At 36.7% G+C, this 17,323-nt stretch overlaps 8 protein-coding genes and 1 non-coding gene across 9 annotated transcripts; 5 read left to right on the plus strand and 4 right to left on the minus strand.

The window, feature by feature from the left end:
• Window positions 1-43: 43 nt before the first annotated feature.
• Window positions 44-4,075, minus strand: SOCG_01062 (Smc5-6 complex SMC subunit Smc5). Its single transcript, XM_013163482.1, has 3 exons — window positions 3,526-4,075; window positions 3,283-3,448; window positions 44-3,237 (listed from the first exon to the last, which is right to left on the minus strand). The coding sequence occupies exons 1-3, from the start codon at window positions 3,576-3,578 to the stop codon at window positions 226-228; spliced, it is 3,231 nt and encodes a 1,076-aa protein (XP_013018936.1). The 5' UTR covers window positions 3,579-4,075; the 3' UTR covers window positions 44-225.
• On the plus strand, window positions 3,302-4,455 carry SOCG_01063 (DASH complex subunit Dad3). Its single transcript, XM_013163483.1, has 2 exons — window positions 3,302-3,736; window positions 3,778-4,455. Exons 1-2 carry the CDS (start codon window positions 3,644-3,646, stop codon window positions 3,934-3,936), a joined length of 252 nt encoding a protein of 83 aa, XP_013018937.1. The 5' UTR covers window positions 3,302-3,643; the 3' UTR covers window positions 3,937-4,455.
• Window positions 4,401-6,088, plus strand: SOCG_01064 (CAMK/RAD53 protein kinase Mek1). Its single transcript, XM_013163484.1, has 3 exons — window positions 4,401-4,716; window positions 4,762-5,296; window positions 5,337-6,088. The coding sequence occupies exons 1-3, from the start codon at window positions 4,560-4,562 to the stop codon at window positions 5,962-5,964; spliced, it is 1,320 nt and encodes a 439-aa protein (XP_013018938.1). The 5' UTR covers window positions 4,401-4,559; the 3' UTR covers window positions 5,965-6,088.
• A 132-nt stretch (window positions 6,089-6,220) lies between these two features.
• On the minus strand, window positions 6,221-6,291 carry SOCG_16316. The gene has a single exon. It is a non-coding gene; the product is annotated as a tRNA-Asp (tRNA).
• A 418-nt stretch (window positions 6,292-6,709) lies between these two features.
• Window positions 6,710-8,265, plus strand: SOCG_01065 (uncharacterized protein). The gene has a single exon (XM_013163485.1). The coding sequence runs from the start codon at window positions 7,063-7,065 to the stop codon at window positions 7,867-7,869; it is 807 nt and encodes a 268-aa protein (XP_013018939.1). The 5' UTR covers window positions 6,710-7,062; the 3' UTR covers window positions 7,870-8,265.
• On the minus strand, window positions 8,152-11,992 carry SOCG_01066 (LEM domain-containing protein Man1). Its single transcript, XM_013163486.1, has 3 exons — window positions 9,617-11,992; window positions 9,065-9,557; window positions 8,152-9,016 (listed from the first exon to the last, which is right to left on the minus strand). The coding sequence occupies exons 1-3, from the start codon at window positions 11,106-11,108 to the stop codon at window positions 8,260-8,262; spliced, it is 2,742 nt and encodes a 913-aa protein (XP_013018940.1). The 5' UTR covers window positions 11,109-11,992; the 3' UTR covers window positions 8,152-8,259.
• A 188-nt stretch (window positions 11,993-12,180) lies between these two features.
• On the minus strand, window positions 12,181-13,823 carry SOCG_01067 (poly(A) binding protein Nab2). Its single transcript, XM_013163487.1, has one exon. It carries the CDS (start codon window positions 13,410-13,412, stop codon window positions 12,513-12,515), a length of 900 nt encoding a protein of 299 aa, XP_013018941.1. The 5' UTR covers window positions 13,413-13,823; the 3' UTR covers window positions 12,181-12,512.
• A 614-nt stretch (window positions 13,824-14,437) lies between these two features.
• SOCG_01068 (membrane transporter) lies at window positions 14,438-16,357 on the plus strand (the record flags this gene model as incomplete). The annotated part of the gene is made up of 1 exon (XM_013163488.1): window positions 14,438-16,357. The coding sequence occupies one exon, from the start codon at window positions 14,438-14,440 to the stop codon at window positions 16,355-16,357; it is 1,920 nt and encodes a 639-aa protein (XP_013018942.1).
• Window positions 16,358-16,591: 234 nt separating this feature from the next.
• On the plus strand, window positions 16,592-17,137 carry SOCG_01069 (uncharacterized protein; the record flags this gene model as incomplete). The annotated part of the gene is made up of 1 exon (XM_013163489.1): window positions 16,592-17,137. One exon carries the CDS (start codon window positions 16,592-16,594, stop codon window positions 17,135-17,137), a length of 546 nt encoding a protein of 181 aa, XP_013018943.1.
• Window positions 17,138-17,323: the final 186 nt, after the last annotated feature.

Below are 17,323 nucleotides of genomic sequence, written 5' to 3' on the forward strand. Positions count from 1 at the left end.
TTCAATATTTCAAATTAAATTTTTATAAATTATATTTCACGTACTGTTCCCAACGGTAAATACTAACATGTAAAATATTATGATCTATTGAAAAGTAACTCCGTAATAATAAATATAAGCTAGAATGTAATTATTTAATATGAAAGGTATGAAATAGATTCCAAAAAACCCCAATGTAATATACAGTGCCTCATTGAGAAATTTGCCGGTCTCACATTGATATCTTCAAGGAGCAGGCAAAAGCACTTTGCTTTTCAAGTTTTCTAAATATGAAGTAAGAGACAATCGGAAAGTATTTGGAAGCCAGCTTCCATTGCATATGCACAGCACTTTCAAGTTACGATGGTAAGTCAAGTCTGGAAGAAGCTTAGGAGTAACCAGGAAGTATTGAGATGAGGGGGTTTCGCATGTCGAGTTGACGATATGAGAATGAACGACACGTTCATTTCTAGGATCCATACCCTGATTGATTTCATCTACGATACGAAATGGTGCAGTAGCGACGCCCTGAAGAGCCAGTAGATACATTATAGTCGAAACAGATCGTTCACCTCCCGATTGTCGTTGGCCAGTAAGTTTCTGCAGTCCTTCTGCTTCTCTAAATTGCACCATGATATCTATACGCCATTTATCAAAGTCTTCTGCTTTTCCCAAACGTACTTCGCCTGCGTATCCCATACTAGACATGCTTTTTGAGAATCTTTCAGTTATACACTCAATAACACCCTCTAATTTAACTAGCCAAACTCTCTTTATATCCTCAATCTTTTCTTGCGTTGAAAGAATGGTCTCGTCAAGTCTACTCAATTTCATCTCTAATTCCTCTATTTCTAACTTTCGGCGGTCATATTGCTCCATAACAAAGTTATTCACGTTCATAAATCCAAGCTTTGTTTCTTCCACACTAATTTTATTTTCAACCTCGGAAACTGTTGAAAAGTTTTCGCTTTCTTCAGTAATTGATGTCTGTCGCTCTTGATCTTCATTTTGCAAGCGCTCCACGACGGAATTATACGTCTCCATCGCATCTTTTCTTGCTTCAGCAATCCTTGCTGAAGTTTCTTGTTGTTTATCATGCAGTTCACGCATCATAGTGTTCACCTGTTCCGCATCCAGCTCGTGTTTCTGTAACCGATATTCGGCTTCAATTACGTTCAATCGTGAACCTAGGGTTTTCTCAAATTCAATCGTTGCTTTTGTATTCCAATCTTTCAATTTTGTTATAGAATCCATAAGGGCCATGCAATTTTCTCTGCGTAATTCCTTACTATTCTCCAATTCTCTTTCATATTGACCCGGATTCTTTTTTCGTTGGTCTAAAACCAGACGCTGATGATTTGCTTTGTCGTTCAAAGCTTGCCATTCTCGTAAAGGAACCAATTTTTCATCTCTTTCTTTACGCAAATTTGTGATACTTTCATTTGCTTCAGAAATCAATGCGTCACATTCGCCGACTTTATTCTGCAATTTACTTTCATTAGCTTGCAATTCATTAAGTCCAGACGTCTGAGAATTTAGTTGCTCTTCCTTTTCTTTTACTAGTGATGGTTCGACACTTTCAGAAAAATAAACACTATTAGAAGGAAGAGGATCCGTTCTTTGAGTTAATTCTCTGTTACCATAAGCGGAACGGAAAACAAGATGTATTGAAGAACCTGCAAGATATGATTTAAACACAGGATCACCATTTGGTAAGCGATAGTTGTTAAGAGCATTGACAGAAGCGGTAGATAATTCCTTTTCTGCAACAGGAATTTGATGAATTTTTAGCATATGACACAAGGCTACCAAGACAACTTCTGGTCCTTCTAAATAATCTATCAAATAACCATCAAATCCAAATGACTTGAGTTTGTCACGAGAACATATATATTGGAAATCACTAAGTCTCTTGTTCCGTTCACTAGAAAATTCTCGTACTGTAGGAGTATATCTTGTTTTCGAAGTAATAAGATCCATCAACTTCAAATAATCATTGTAATTGGACATAACGAAGGTTCGAAACGTATCAGCACGGAAAAAACCTTCGATTAAAGGAGCAATCTTCTTGTCTCTGCATTCCAAATGCATGTAAATAGGTCCATATGCTGCTTCTTCGAAAGTTGATTCATTTTCTTTTAAGATTTGATAAGTATGAAAAGCATCTTCCCAGCCAGGTGTCGTTGCTATATACTTTAACTTTCTCCGTGTAAGGTCATTATAAGCATTTAGTTCGCGCCGTAAATTATCAATGCCAAGAAGTTTTTGTGCTTTAGAGGTACGTATGCTACCAAGGGCGTGTGAACACTCTAATTTCTCATTCTCGTAGCGCAATTTTTCTGAATTGAGTTCTTGCATTCTTTGGTGGGTAGCCTCAAAGTTTTGTTCTGAAGGCTTTGGTCCCATCATTCCCAGAAGTCCATCCAGGGCTCGTTGGGCTTCTTGAACTGCTGCCTGGCTGGTTTTCAATAGGGCACGGTTTGAATTAATTTTCTCGTAAATTCGCTTTTCATTCTCCATGTATTTGGAAACAGATAACTTTTCCTTTTCCGTATGTTGCTTAAACACAAGAAGTGAGGATGATAATTGATTGAAAGCCTCTTTCTTATCTTGCAAATCCGATTGAAATTGGTCTGTCAGGCTCAAAACTGGACGAGATTCTTCAATAAACTGTTTTAGTTGGTCTTTAATTTCTCTCTTTTTTTCCCTTAACTGATTATAAGTTACCGTTTTCTCTCGGTATATTACAAGGTCTTTCGCTATGGCCAGCACACCAAGATAAGATTGGATCTTTTCACGATCTTTAAATATCTTTACTTCCTTTTCAAGAGCCTGTTGCCTTTCTTTAATTGAATTAAGAGTATTCTGACCCTGATCTTTGTATAGCATAGCATCTTTTTCCTCTCTTCGTAAGTCAATCAGTTTTTCGTGATCAAGGAGTAATCCATCATAATCAATGGCTCTTTCGGTTTCGATTAGTCTAGTGAATGGATCTAACTGAGCAAATTCAGCAACTCTGTCCTGTGGCAGAAAATGGCAAAGATTATTCAATTGAATATTGAACTTTTCCATCAAATGGGAGATCGCCGAAGCAGAGCAAGCTTCTTTATTTAAAGAAAAAGAGCTTGACTTATCTTGATTGATTACACGCGTTATAGTAACGGTATTGTTGTTTTTTAGTTTTAATTCTAATTCGATGGTAGCACTGTTTTTTCCATATTTGATATATTCCCTAGCTTCTTTAGCCCTTCCAAGTAACTTAGAAGATTGTTAGTAAACCATCAACACATTAGTAGAGCATACCTTTGGAGGCCATCCTAGGCCTAAACAAATGGCCGATACAACAGTACTCTTACCAGTACCATTAGGACCGATAACCATATTTAAATATGGACCAGGATAAAATTCGCAATACTCATATGTGACAAAATTGACGAGTTTCACTCGGACGATGCTTCCATATGCATATCTTCAAAGAGGTTAGCAAAAGCATATATCTTGAAAGGATGGAATTCAATAACGCCATTTTCGATTTTGAAAACTTACTTTGAGTAATCAGGATTATTTCTCCTTCGCTTTTCAGGCCTATGGCCCTCCATCGTATAATAAACCCAAGTTGACCTGAATATAAGTTGTAATGAGCAAGTTCTGAACCTCCAAAATAATGTCTGGCGATTTGAATTCCTCAAGGGAGAAACAAATCCTACAAAAGCAAGTTTTGGATGAATACACTAAATTAGCTAGAAATATGGATTCTGTAAGTGTGTAGAACTGGCGTGTATTCGAGCTAACATGAAGCTTGCAAAATTGTTGCACGAAATGGTATATAATCCTAGCAATAATATCCTTGACTCTTTAAGAGAATTAGAGAAAGAAATCGGTTTGGTGCATACATTATTTAAAGCAAGTGTTTGGGCCATATTGGCGGACCTGGAAACGCAAGAAACTAAAACATAAGGATGGTTGATGTTTGAAAGTTAAGGTTATAATTCAATTACAGAAAACCGATTGCATTTCTTGTACGAGTTTACCTAAATCTAAGAATGGACGGACAATTGCCCAATGTTCCAACTTTCACATTGGAAAAAGAAGTCCGATGATATACGCTCATACGAATCCTTTACGAATCATCGTTCTAACTCAATTTTTATTCTATGAAAACAAATAAGACGACGACATTAATGAGGATTGCATAGATGACAGTTTCTGAATAGTGACTTTCTTGATTGGGTTCATTCATTTGACCTCTCGCATTCCTTTATTCTGTCTGCAATTCTTCCAAGGATCATCAAAATTTCCCATTCTGACACACGTTACCCTTGAAAACCACTGAAACGAGACTTCTCTCTTTCTTGAGATTATAGGGTTTATTTACTGTTCGTATTTTTCCTAATCTCAATTTTAACAAAGGATTTATGAGCTTTCATAGAAAGTAATTTAATTCTGTTTTTTTTTGTGTAAGTAAATATAGAAACGCGTATTGTCACTCCGTCTGGTAAATAAATTGTTACTTGCGTACACGATGATGGATACGCGTGTAGGTATTTCAACAATTACCAAGCGTATCAATTTGTTTGACTATGGAGTTTTTGTCGCGTGCTATACTAAGTCGTTCAGAGTCGACCCAAATCCTCTGTGAATTGAGTCAAATTGATGAAAGTACGCTTGACATTCAACAAACTGAAGATGGCGTATTGGGCCGACTATTCGTTTTCTCATCTACGTCCCCTCAAACAGGTAAAAACTTGTTAACTTTTTGTATTTTATCTAATTTTCTTTCAGCTATCAGTATAAAAAAGTACGAAGACGTGACTGTAGGACGTGGAAATGCCAATACGTATCAATTGATTCAGTCTACCGCAAGTTATAGACACTTTAGAGTTTATTCGGTGCTTGTCGACGATGATATGGATCCATTAGTGTACTGTCAAGATCTAAGCTCCAACGGCACGTTTCTGAACCACTGTCTTATCGGTAAAGGAAATGTAGTATTGTTGTCTGATGGCGATATTTTAGACGTTCGCCATTGTGCTTCTTTTCTATATCAACAAAAAAATACAACGGATGATGACTATCATCATGAGTATGATGGTGAAGAATTTAGTATCACCCATCGCCTACTTGGTACGGGAGGGTTTTCGCGTATTTATATGGCAATTGAGAATAAAACAGGCAGACAATATGCTTGTAAAATTATCGAGAAGAGGAAGGTTTCCTCCAGTCGCTTTTATGATGATCATGAAGTATCTATTTTGAAAAAGCTAAATCATCCCAATATTGTCCATGTGGCTATGGACTACAACTCTGAAAACCAATTGTATGTTGAATTCTAATCTCACTCGGCTAATTTTATTTAGTTTTATTTTTGAGGAATTGGTTACAGGTGGCGATTTGTTCAGTTATTTAACTAAGATGGGAACAGTTCCTGAAGTGACATGCTTGTTTATTATGTATCAATTGCTACAAGCATTAGGTTATCTGCATTCTCAAAATATTGCTCATCGTGATCTCAAGTTGGAAAATATTTTGATTGTCTCTTCAAGCGATAGCGTGTTTCGGATTATTTTGACTGACTTTGGTGTTGCTAGATGTATGGAAAATGGGAAACGAATGTCAACATTTGTTGGCACCTTGGAGTATACGGCTCCAGAAGTGAGAGATTTGAAAGGTCGTAGTAGACGTTACAAAGAATTGAACATGGGATATGGAAAAGAAGTTGACATATGGAGCTTAGGAATTATCATGTATTTACTTCTTTCGGGAAACTCGCCTATTTTTTCTATGGAAGGAAACATAGTATTTGAAGACGCGATTTGGAGAACTGTATCGAGGCAAGCTAAGGATCTGATATGTTCTTTTCTACAAAAAGAACCAAGTGAACGCCCCACAGTGGAGGAGGCGCTGGAGCACCCTTGGTTTTATCGACATAAATCGAGGTTGGATAAGCTGTACAAAACTAGAATTCTTAAACGACCTTCATCATGAAGCGCTGAAACAAATGTACAATGAAACTAGAAAGTGATGGAGATAAGGATCTCCAATTTAAACTTCTCAAACACTCAATTGTCTTGTATACTTTTTAAACTTCAAGGATTAACTATTACTTTAGGAGAATAATATGAAATTTACTAAATACAAAGCAACCTATTTGTTAGCGAATTCATTTATAAGCCTTATTTTCGGTTTACCTTTCCACATCACTAAAAAATTGATTCTAAGTCTCAAAAACAAAATATTTTTTCTCTCCCTCCGGGATTCGAACCCGGGCTGCCAGCGTGACAGGCTGGTGTACTACCCCTATACTAAGGAAGATCGGTGTTTGAAGGACTGTATAAAATTATATAAAGTAGAAAAATCAATCTACTGAAATTGATAAACAAAGCTAAAGCAGAGTACTAATTGGCTTGCTTAATTTGCTTATATGAATAGATTATTCAGTGTATAAAAAGAAGGTAATTTATTAGTTGGATTTTGAATGTTTAAGCCCGAAATTTTTGCTGATCTCCAAATTCACAGTCCGCTTGCTTTTCCTCTTCTTACTTTAGGTAGTATATTCTACTCACATTAATCATAATTTTAAGTACAATGTGTAATTCAAATTCGTTCAAGTTTAACTACTAGTTTCATCCAATTCAACATCATCCTTGACTTGAAATGTCAGAGTTATGTCCGCGTCCAAATATCTTTAAGCTTTTAAAAAAGGTATTATTTTAATTGAAATCTAAAAGTACAAAAATTTTATTAAATCTTAGCTATAGATCTTGCAAATAATTTCTATTCCATTTATTTATCTATTTGTTTATTAAGGTAAAGAAATTCAACTCTTTAAAGTTTAAAGCCAGCTCACAAACGGATATGGGCCCTTCATAGCCCGGCAGAATATTCTTCCTTTTGCCAACACGAAAACTCATAAATAATTGTTTTCCTTCAATTGCTATTGAAGACCATTTTAAAAATAGCATTCATTTAAAGCTTCCCCTATCTTATTGTTTGTTGAAGGACGACTCCTACAGCTTAGTAACAACGTATTATTGTTCAACTGCTTTTTTGAGGAATTCGAGGAATTTGAGAAATTAATTGAAAATGTCGATGCAAATTGTCCGTGAAAATCAAGGAAACTCTAGTATTTTGCAACCATTTGCCAATCCATTATGGGCTCCTACTCCCGTGCACAGCAGTAAAAATAGCAACCGACGTACTCTTAAAATGTGCATTCTTTTACCCGACAATGGTTACGATGTGACTCAAGTCTGCGAATCTTGGCAATATTTTTTGAAACAAGGTTTCATCGTTCATTTCGCAACTTTAACAGGAAACGTTGCTCAGGCTGACCTAACACAATTGAGCGGCTTCAAGTCTTGGTTCATAGGTGCTACCGCAGAGACTTGCAAACTTTATGATAGAATGTCCACCATTTCAGAATTTTTGAAACCTCTAAGCTTATCCTCTGATTCTTTTACTCTTAACACTTATGATTTAGTTCTTATTCCAGGTGGCAAGGATCCTGCTGTTTTGGATTTTGTTCATTCTTCTCGTTTGTCCGCCTTGCTTGCCGATTATATCCCTTTATGCTCTCGTGCTAGTGGCAACCATGCTTTGGGAGCCATCGCGCAAGGCGCAATTGCCATCCATCGTGCTGTTCCAAATCTTCAAATAAAATCAACGACAACACCTCTTTATATGGAAAGAACGTCATATTTGTTTGGTGCTGCTAACCCACCCGCGTATGCCTCTATGCTTATCCCAGCGGACAAGTACGAAGCTGGTCCTAGTGCTTCCCATTGGGTTTATTCCGATGAAAAGTACTTCTACGCTTCTGGTCGTCATTCGGGCGACGTTGAACTACTTTGCAAAGCTCTTCGCAATCTTGTCATGAGTGCACTCCATTGATAGATATGTAGTTTGCTTTTCTTAGTTATTTTTTAGATATCTTTCTTTTTTTATTGCGTGCTATATGTTGCTGAATATTAAGAATCTTCTTATATTCACAGTTCCTGTTTGTTTGTCATTTTGATTGTTTTGTTTTTCTTTATTAATTTGACTGATTCTATTGTCGTGTTAATTTTGATTGCTTGTTTATATACTGTACTAATGTTCTTTGGTTGCTCGTTTTCTTAAATCTTTGGTATACATAGAGTTTACCGCTTTGAACAGTCATACTAATTTATGGTACACGCAATTGTTGTGTTGTTTATGTCAAAGTTATAACTAATAAATACTATTTTTTAAATGCTAATTATCTTTCTTACTAGCCTAGAAATACCAACCGATAAAATACCATTAATACGCGTTGTCTGGTAAAACGCCAATCCATTCCCAAGCGCGCTTGTTCGTTAACTTATCGTCAAAAACCCGAACACTAACCATCTGGTCAATCACTTCTATGGTTCGCCGCCAAACTCTTTTCTGAGTAATACTGCTTGTGTCTTTCAAACATTCGAGATCTTTCAGCTGTTCCGGATGGTAAACGAAACACTCTGCGCGCAATTCATCCAACTGTATGCGTGGATTATTAGAAACATCTTTAAGTGAACTTTTCTTTGCAACTTGCAAACGTGAAACACAATGTTTTACGCATACCTTTACAAGCTTTTCCGTACTGTAAAATGAAATAAACAACGACCATAAGTATGGGATAGCAACACACGCGGACAAAACATACAAGGCCGTCATCGAATACTTTTTCAACGGTATGAGAAGCAACTGTGTCATCTTCCCAAGCCATTCAAGACCGGTTCCGCCAAGGCTCATCATTGACCGTATGATCTTTCCAAGCAATTCAAAGTATACTCTGTTCAGATTTGTAGACAACTGGTAAAGCATACTTCCAGTATTATCGTAGATTGATTGAAATGTTGTCCTCAAGGCGAATCTGGGAACGTTTTGATGTATAGATGATACCAACGAAATTATCGAGTGAGAAATTGAGTTGCTTATAGTTTTCGAGGTAACGACAACATTGGTGTTTATTATATCTCTGAGATGGCTAGCCACATCTTTAAAGTGCGAATATATTACCAGAATGCTTTCCGGCACTCTTTATTTTAAGTTAGTATATGCTCTTTAAACTTCAAAATATTCTTACCTGTTTTCTTTCCTCTTCATAATATGAAGTCTTTCTAGAGCTTGTCTGAAGTAAACTTTAAATTCGTCCATCGTAACTTCTAAATCCATTTTGTCCTTAAATTCTTCATAGAATTTGTCAATGACTGAAGAATGAAAATGATTTTGAGATAATTTTTCCCCATGAGATATCTGAGTCTTGGATCCATTTTGCGTATACCATTCTTCAACCATGTCAACGCATCTCTTGATTATACTTTCTATACGGTCTGTAACAGAACCGATACTAATACAACTAGGATGAGGCTTAAATCCAAAATGTGAAAGGAATGGTGTATGTTGCTTCGTCTCGCTCTCACATACATATTCTCTATTTCTACCACATTTTGCAGAGGATGGACATGGCACACACTTGGCTTTTAGTCCTCGAATGTTTAAATAAGTGTACACTGACTGCAAAGTTGATCGAACAGGTTCTGGTTTAATGGAAGATATGTAACTAGGATACGGCTCCTCTATAAATTGTTAAAATTGATTCTTTTTTATATTTGGTAAAATTTGGTAAACAACTTACCAGGAATTTCACAAAATCCAACTCGTCTAACTTCTTGTTGCCAAAATGCGAGGGACAGCGCAACAAACAACACAGACAGAAACACTCCATATAATCGAATTTTTCCCATCTTGCTAATATACGTTTCAGAACCTTTTTTTAAAGGTTCTTCTTGTTCTCCAAAAAACGAGTTTTCAGTAGATGAAAGACTGACGTTGTTGAGGACCGGATTTGTTGTGTCAGGACGTACACCTTTCTGGGCAAATAAACTTTCGGCAAATTCTTCGTTAGGAGAATAAGTTTCTTGAATCCGATTTCCAACAGTAAAGAAACTTGAAGGTGTATTTACAGGTGCTTTTCCAGGAAGCGATCGATCCTTGGCATACAAATTCTCTAATTGACTGGCGAACATTAATGAAGAGTTAGAGACCGGCGAGGAGATCACTTTCTCATTATCTTTGTTTACAAAAGCTTTTACTGACGTCGGTGAAAATTCGGCTTCACTATCAGATCGAAATTGGAAGTATTCACGGGGTGATGTTTGGGTGATGGATTGCGAGTTTGTTTCTCCCAAGGGAGTGCGACGAGATGGAAATAGGTTTGCAAAATTCTGAAACTTTGACGGTGATTTCAATGGTGATGCATAAATACTTGTGTTAGAAGAGCTTTGTGTATCCGGCGATGACTTTTGATGTTTGGACAAGAACAATGGGGACGTCTGCGTTTCGATTCCTTGAAGTCTTGCAGGTTTCGCAGCAAGAGTAGGACTTGCTAACAATGTAGAATCTGGTAATTTAGATGATAAATTTTGTTTCAATCCGACATTGGCAGACAGTGTTTGCGAAGAGGATGGCGATCTCGAATGAACAGGGATTTCAACAGTTGGAATGGATGATCTTCCAAGAAACTTGTTTTCATTATCATTATATTTTTCATGTGATTTTTCAAAATGTGGATTGCGTGCTGGCTGAACTGAATAAACCTCTGGGGCTTCCGAAAAGTGCGACACTGCAGGAGTATCCATTAGTTGTTCCCAGTTGTAATGTTTTGGAGAGACTGGATTGGTATCTGTATGAAAGATTGACAAAGGGCTCCTTTGCTGCGTCTCTTCTTGTTTCAACAATTCGACTTCTTCCTCGTCAAGAATTTCGCTCCTTTGTGTGAATGGAAGAAACTTTCTGGCTGAGTTTTCAATTCCTCTAGCAGAGCTTCTCGTAATGCGCATTGATGTATTTGCAGTTGAGGGAGTACCAAATCCGGAGTCCATCGCAGATATTTCCAAGAATTTCCGGCGTGGACTGCGATTTGGAGGAGCGTTTTCCTTTTGTAGCTCATCAATTGAAAGAGATCCATGTTTAACTCTTCGTAGTTTGTTGAACAATTCAACCAAGTGTGCTTTCTTAGCCGTGGATGGGAAATATATCTGGTGTCGACTTAGAATTTCACGTAGGTCTATTACACGAAGAGAATATGCATCAAATAAAGGATCGAAATATTGTTGATCCCCCTCCATAGCTTTCCTTTAAATGTTTCAATGATTGATTAGGGTAGCTATAGATTCAGCTGAATGTAAACATATACCCCAAAATCAAAACAAACTTGCATGGGGGTGGTGGGGGTATAAATAACATCAAAATTATATAAGGCGGATTGTATTCTTTCTGTCTTCTGTACTCTAAATCCTCTTCATTCTCATTCTCGTAAGAAATTTATTGTTAAGGATCAAGTCATAATTATTACAAAGCTTCCGAGTTCCTAACTGTAACTGACTGTACGTACGCGTTCTGTAAACAAAGAATTTTTTCAACATGTTTCCAATGTTATAGACTTCGTAAATTGATTAACAGTTAGTGTTTCCCTTCGCTTTTCTTGACATATCTTCCATGGGGATTAGTCTACCTCAAACTCGAGGATCATAGGTGTATAGAACTGGAATGATATCGAGAAAGGCAATAAAGTGAGAATTGAAGAAGGACTTAATGCTAAGTATGCCAGATGTCATATTTGAGATCAGCGTTATTGTTCCAAACACTTACTATATACACAATGAAAGGGAACTAACAAAGAACATGGTATGAAATCAAATTTGTTAGCCTCTTTTGATCTAGCTTGCCAAAGATGTCTATTATAATTTTTATGAAAATGAAGAGAGAGGAGCGGTTCCTCAGAAGGTTCTTCGGAATGTTTCGTTTCAAAGACTTTCAACAAGGAATTGTACTTCAATGGTAAGCGTTGAAGTCGAATGACATACTCCTTCTTTCCTTTTTGACTGACGTTCAGTATTGGTGTCTTAAGTTTTCCACTTCCAGTTTGAATACAATTACTGCGATAATCAGTAAACGACTTGGAAAAAATTTGGTTAACCGAAGGTTATAAGCAAATATCGGCTATCTGAAGATGAGTCAAGCATTAGCAGCCATAAATAAAGGCTAGTTTGTGCCACTTAATTTGTTTTTTTGTTATGCTTAACACATCTTGTTATGGCATCAACTTTTTAATATTATGCAAATGCTCATCTAGTCATTTGTACCGAGTTCAACCATTTGACTACTTTTTCGATCACTTATGGGCATGGATTATTAATTATTAAGGAGGGACTGTTTGAGCTGCTTTATCGAACATAAATTTGCTACGAAAGTTTGGAAATTGGTTGCATCCGTTCGCAATGGGAATACTCTACACAGAAATGTGTGAGAGTAAACGAAAATGACGAATTTCATTATGAATACTAAGCCAAATAGGATACTTTTTCTAAAGCAGATTCATATTATATAGATTCCATAAACGTAGCCACCTCACTAAGCAATTTAAAGAATCATTGCCAATATACTGTCCAAATATACAACCACACATGGGAAACTTCAAACGCGAAGGTAAAAGAAAGAAACAAGATAAATAATCAATATTTTCACAATTTTTATGATACATGCAAATGCTCATCTGACTCTTCAACGGCAAATTTACGCTCGCTCACAGAAGTCGATGGCGTCGGCTCTGTAGCAGAGGGAGTCCATGTCATATTTTTACTTTTTTGAGGATGAAGAAAGCGACAACTAGGATTCAAGCAGGGATTATATCTACAGACAACCGGAATCGTTCCTTTGAAAGGAAGCGTGGTACCGAACGCTGGAGATGGATGTCCTTCAACGCAATCCGGGTTTTTGCAATCTCTTCCGGCAGTACACATTTTGCTACTAAGAACCATTGCTTCACCAGGAGCGGCAGCAGGAGTAGGGTGAGCAAAAACACAATCGGAACGAGCACATTTATCGGCAAATTTACAGAGAGGTATTTCTTCATCATGTTTAAAAAAACGTTTTGCAGGTGGTATGGCTGGTTTCGTTGCATTAAAGGAAGGAGCCATTGGATTAAACCTCTGCTTTGGAACAGCGCTACTTTTTAACTTTTGACCGACACGTTCCGATTGAAGTGGTTTTTCTCCCAATTTATTGCTTGTGTCATTGTCGGCTACTGTGCCGGTCTCAGGCAAAGTTTCTTGGGGAATCTCTGCAGGGACGGAAGGGGTTTCTTCAGAATATTTTTGTTCGCTTTCATTAGAAGTCTCCACTCCTCGTGAAGAATCAAACTCTCGTAATTCATCAAATAACCATTGAGAAAAACTTGAGTCAAATTCGGGTCCGATCAAATCTATAAGTTCTTCAGTGACCTGTGATTGATCTTTTCCGTTTCCAATCATTACGAAAATGAAATCTGTTAGAGAAGCGGCTTCTTCCGCCCAGCCATATTCGGCCAATTTTGATTCCACAAGCTGATGAAGCTTTGCGTTAATTTCCTGGTTTTCCAGTATTGATGCCATTTTGAGATCTCTATAAACCGAAAGCGGACTAGTGTACAATCGATGACTTCAGTCACCACCGAATAAGCGTATGAAGCGTTTTAAGATGATACAAAAACGAAAAATATAACAACACTTACAAAATTTAGTTCACTCGCAAATTTCCACAAAAAGCAGGCTTCAAGTCAACAATGACTATATTATGAACCTCGTTCTGCTGATTCTTAAAGACGACCCAAAAATGTAATAATATAAATAGTGGATCAGCAATACTTCCTCTATGAAGACGTTAATTTTATATGGTTTCACTTTAGTTCTTACTTTTCATATGTCTCTCGTGTTGTACTACTCTCTCCTTACATTACCGTCGTAAAGTTGGTTTAGGCAAGTTAACGAGTTCGTAACTAGAGTCCAACTCATTGAAGTATGGACGTTGGTTGATACAAATATTTAAATTGACTTTCTTTTTCTTTCTTCTATTTATTTTTTCTTTTTAACGTGTTCATTATTTATTTTAAGCTTATATACTCACTGCTGCGTTCAATGAAAGGTAACAATACAGTAAGTAACAATCTTAGATTATTTCAAGTAGAGATTCGGAACCCGCTAGCAACAAACGTTGTTCATTTCATACTTGTGCTAGCAATTGTATATGTGTTTTGCATAGAAATTACCTTTTATGCTAGTAAAACAATTGCTTCCTTAAATAGGATTTTTGGATCGTTCAATCTCTTGTGAGCCTCATCGCCTGCTACGAATAACTGATCGGCAAGATCTATATTCATTAAAGGCTTTAGGGATTGTCTGTGCGGATACTGAAATTTGTTCGTAACACTTTTCTTTTTGCATATATTTATTATTAGAATTCGGATTAGCTGGGTCAACGCTTTGTGTGTTTTTGTTTTTGGAAATTCTTCATTCACACAGAATTTGTCTTGGATAATTTGGGTTGAGTTTTTTGTTTTAATCTTACGAGTTTTTTATATTCATTTTCATTTAAGTTACGAAAGAACGTTGGAGAGAAAACAGAATATAAAAGGAAGACTATGAGCGGCCGAGATGATGAGCATACCCCTTTACTGATTTCCGATCCGTCTGTTAACAGAGCATATCGTTCACGGACTCCTTCTCCGGAGAGAGAGTACTGTTCCTCTTGTCCCTTGATCTCTCGAAGCTCTACAGACAACGATAATGGTGCATCATCCACAATAGGTAATACTGCAACATCGAATAGCAAAGTTAATTCAACTTCTCAAAGCTCTTCTTCACATAGGAGTTACAATGCTACAGTGAATAACGAACCTGTTTCATTTAATGACCCAGAAAACCAAAACCAAGTGTTTAGAGATGAAGGCTGTGGTAGGACTGATTGCTGCATGGATACCACGTCTAGACCTAAAAAAAGATTGATTTCTCCTTTATTGATATTGCCATTGAATTTTATTAATGCATTTTCGTGGGCGATGATTGAAATTCCTCTTTTGTTTCTTATTCGACAAGGGCTATGTGCCAAACACTATGGACTTGATCCCTCTAAACTAGCTCCAGGTGATGCAATATGTCGTCTTCCTGAAATTACTTCCGGTGTCTCAAAATATCGTGCTGCATTCGGGTCCGTGGCTGCGTTTCTTGGACTATTATCTACTGCCTGTTATGGTACTCTAGGCGATATTTATGGTAGAAGACTTGTCTTGATGATAGCTGTATCATTCGTATTATTTGGTGATATGTTTCTTCTCTATCAGTCATATTCGTTTAGCCAACTTTCTTTCATTTTATTATCTGCATGCTTAAAAGGTCTAGGTGGGTATATTTCTACAATACTTGCGGGGCAAAACTCGTATGTGGCTGACTGTACTCAAAATGAACATCGAGCTTGGTATCTGGCTTTAAATTTTGCTACATACCATGTTGGCACTGCCCTAGGGCCGACTATCAGCGGATACATTTTGCAATGTTCTTCACGTATGTATTATGTTTTTATTATAACAACAATGTTATGGACATTCTATATTTTATACGTTTGGCTTATTTTACCAGAAAGTTTAAACCGAAGTGAAGATAATGTTGAAAGTACCCGTCTGTCTTTTTCGTCAGTTATAGATACTTGCTTGGGTCCCTTAAAGGTATTGTGGCCTCAAGTTGTTTGTACAGAAGAAAGCTGCTCCATTCGCCAGTACGATGTGAATTGTGATACTCATGCTGGAAGAAGACATTGGGATGTCATGCTAGCTGCTGTACTCATATTTCTAGCATTGATAGGAGCTGGAGCGATGGCTTTGCTACCAATCTATACTGATTTTTACTTTGGCTGGGGTCCACTAAAGGCAAGTCTAATTTTGTTTACAGATTCGTTTGCCAGTGCTTTTACTCTAGTTGCTATCTTTCCGTTGGTTTCTAAAATAATAGAAAGAGTTTTAGAGACACTTCACTCGTCAAAGGGATTATTTAATTATTTAAGTAGTCGTACAGATAACCCTTCGACGTTGGAAGGTATACGAAATGTATTCTCTTACCTAACTCTTCCTGGATATACAAACGAAAGTGTACTTCGAGCTAATACTTTGAACGAAATGTATACGATCGTTAAGCGTGATGTATGGAACACTAGATTCAGTTATATTGTTGCGATCTGTTCCTCTGTATTACTTGCCAGGGCCCAAACAGACGTCTCATTATTTATAGCTGTCATTGTTCAAGCTGTTTCTAATATGGTAATTCCGTGTGTTCAATCTATTGCCTTAAATGGAGTTTTGTCTGAATACAATGGACGAATATTAGCCGCTTTTGCCGTTTTCGAAGCTGCCGCTCTAATCATAAGAGGCCCTATGTACGCTTACATATATGCTGCTTCCGTTGATACCTCATTCCCTAATTTAATTTTTTACGTGAGCGCCTTTTTATATGTTATTTGTTTGGTGGTAACTTATTTTATGAGACTATATAAACCATTGAATCGGACGTAATCGATTAACTGGATTTGCAAACTTATTTTAGAACGCTGTGGTTTATAAGCTATTATTATATTCTTTTTCTTACTTTTATGTATGTTCTCTTTTCTTTGTTCTTTTTTAAATATAACGTATAATACTTACTTCTGTTAACGCGTCTACGCGTCAACTCCCTCTTCCTATAAATACAGCACCTTGGTTTCTGACTTTTACCAAACTCTTTTATCAGAATAGAGCTCAAGATAAGAAATGTTAGTTAAGACTTTATTAGAAAATCTTGAAAGACGTTTGCAACATTTGGAATTAATAATGAGCTTATTTGATCCCAATCAATTGAAGTATTTACGTGAAATGGAAACTCGACTGCTAGAATCAAACGCATACCATGAACTTTACAATGAGTATAAGAACGTCATTAAAGCAAGCGTTTCTTGTTCAGAAAAAAGAAATCCAATTTTCGAACTTGAATTATCAAACTTGGAAGCACTTCTCAAATTCTTCATTGACATTAAGAAAGTTGCTAACTATGATCAAACAAATTTTACCAAAGACTTTTTAATCTTTTTAAACGAACATAGAATCGCGTTTAAACAATTTATACACCTTCAGCAGCTTTTAAACGAACATCATGAACTACTTAAACGAACTATTCGTTTAGTAGTACTTCACTACATTGAACCAACGTTATTTAAAAATAACATATTACAAGATTTAAGTTTGCGACTGCGAAGATTAGAGCGAAGAGTTCAAATAGAGAACTCCACTACTCATAAACTGAGGAAGGAAAATTACTGAAAACTCGAGGAGCAATTTGTCCATTATAGAACATTGATGATTCCAAAGAAGGTTTCTCAATAGTACTTGCAGCCGCTGAGGACAATGGTTACGAAATATCATGGCTTATACAAATAATATGTTGGTTGTTTTAATAAACAAAAATCGTTTGCGTTGTTGTTTACTTTCTTTCACATCTTTCTTCGT

Source organism: Schizosaccharomyces octosporus, assembly GCF_000150505.1.
Source record: "Schizosaccharomyces octosporus yFS286 unplaced genomic scaffold supercont6.2, whole genome shotgun sequence".
Lineage (NCBI taxonomy): Eukaryota > Fungi > Ascomycota > Schizosaccharomycetes > Schizosaccharomycetales > Schizosaccharomycetaceae > Schizosaccharomyces > Schizosaccharomyces octosporus.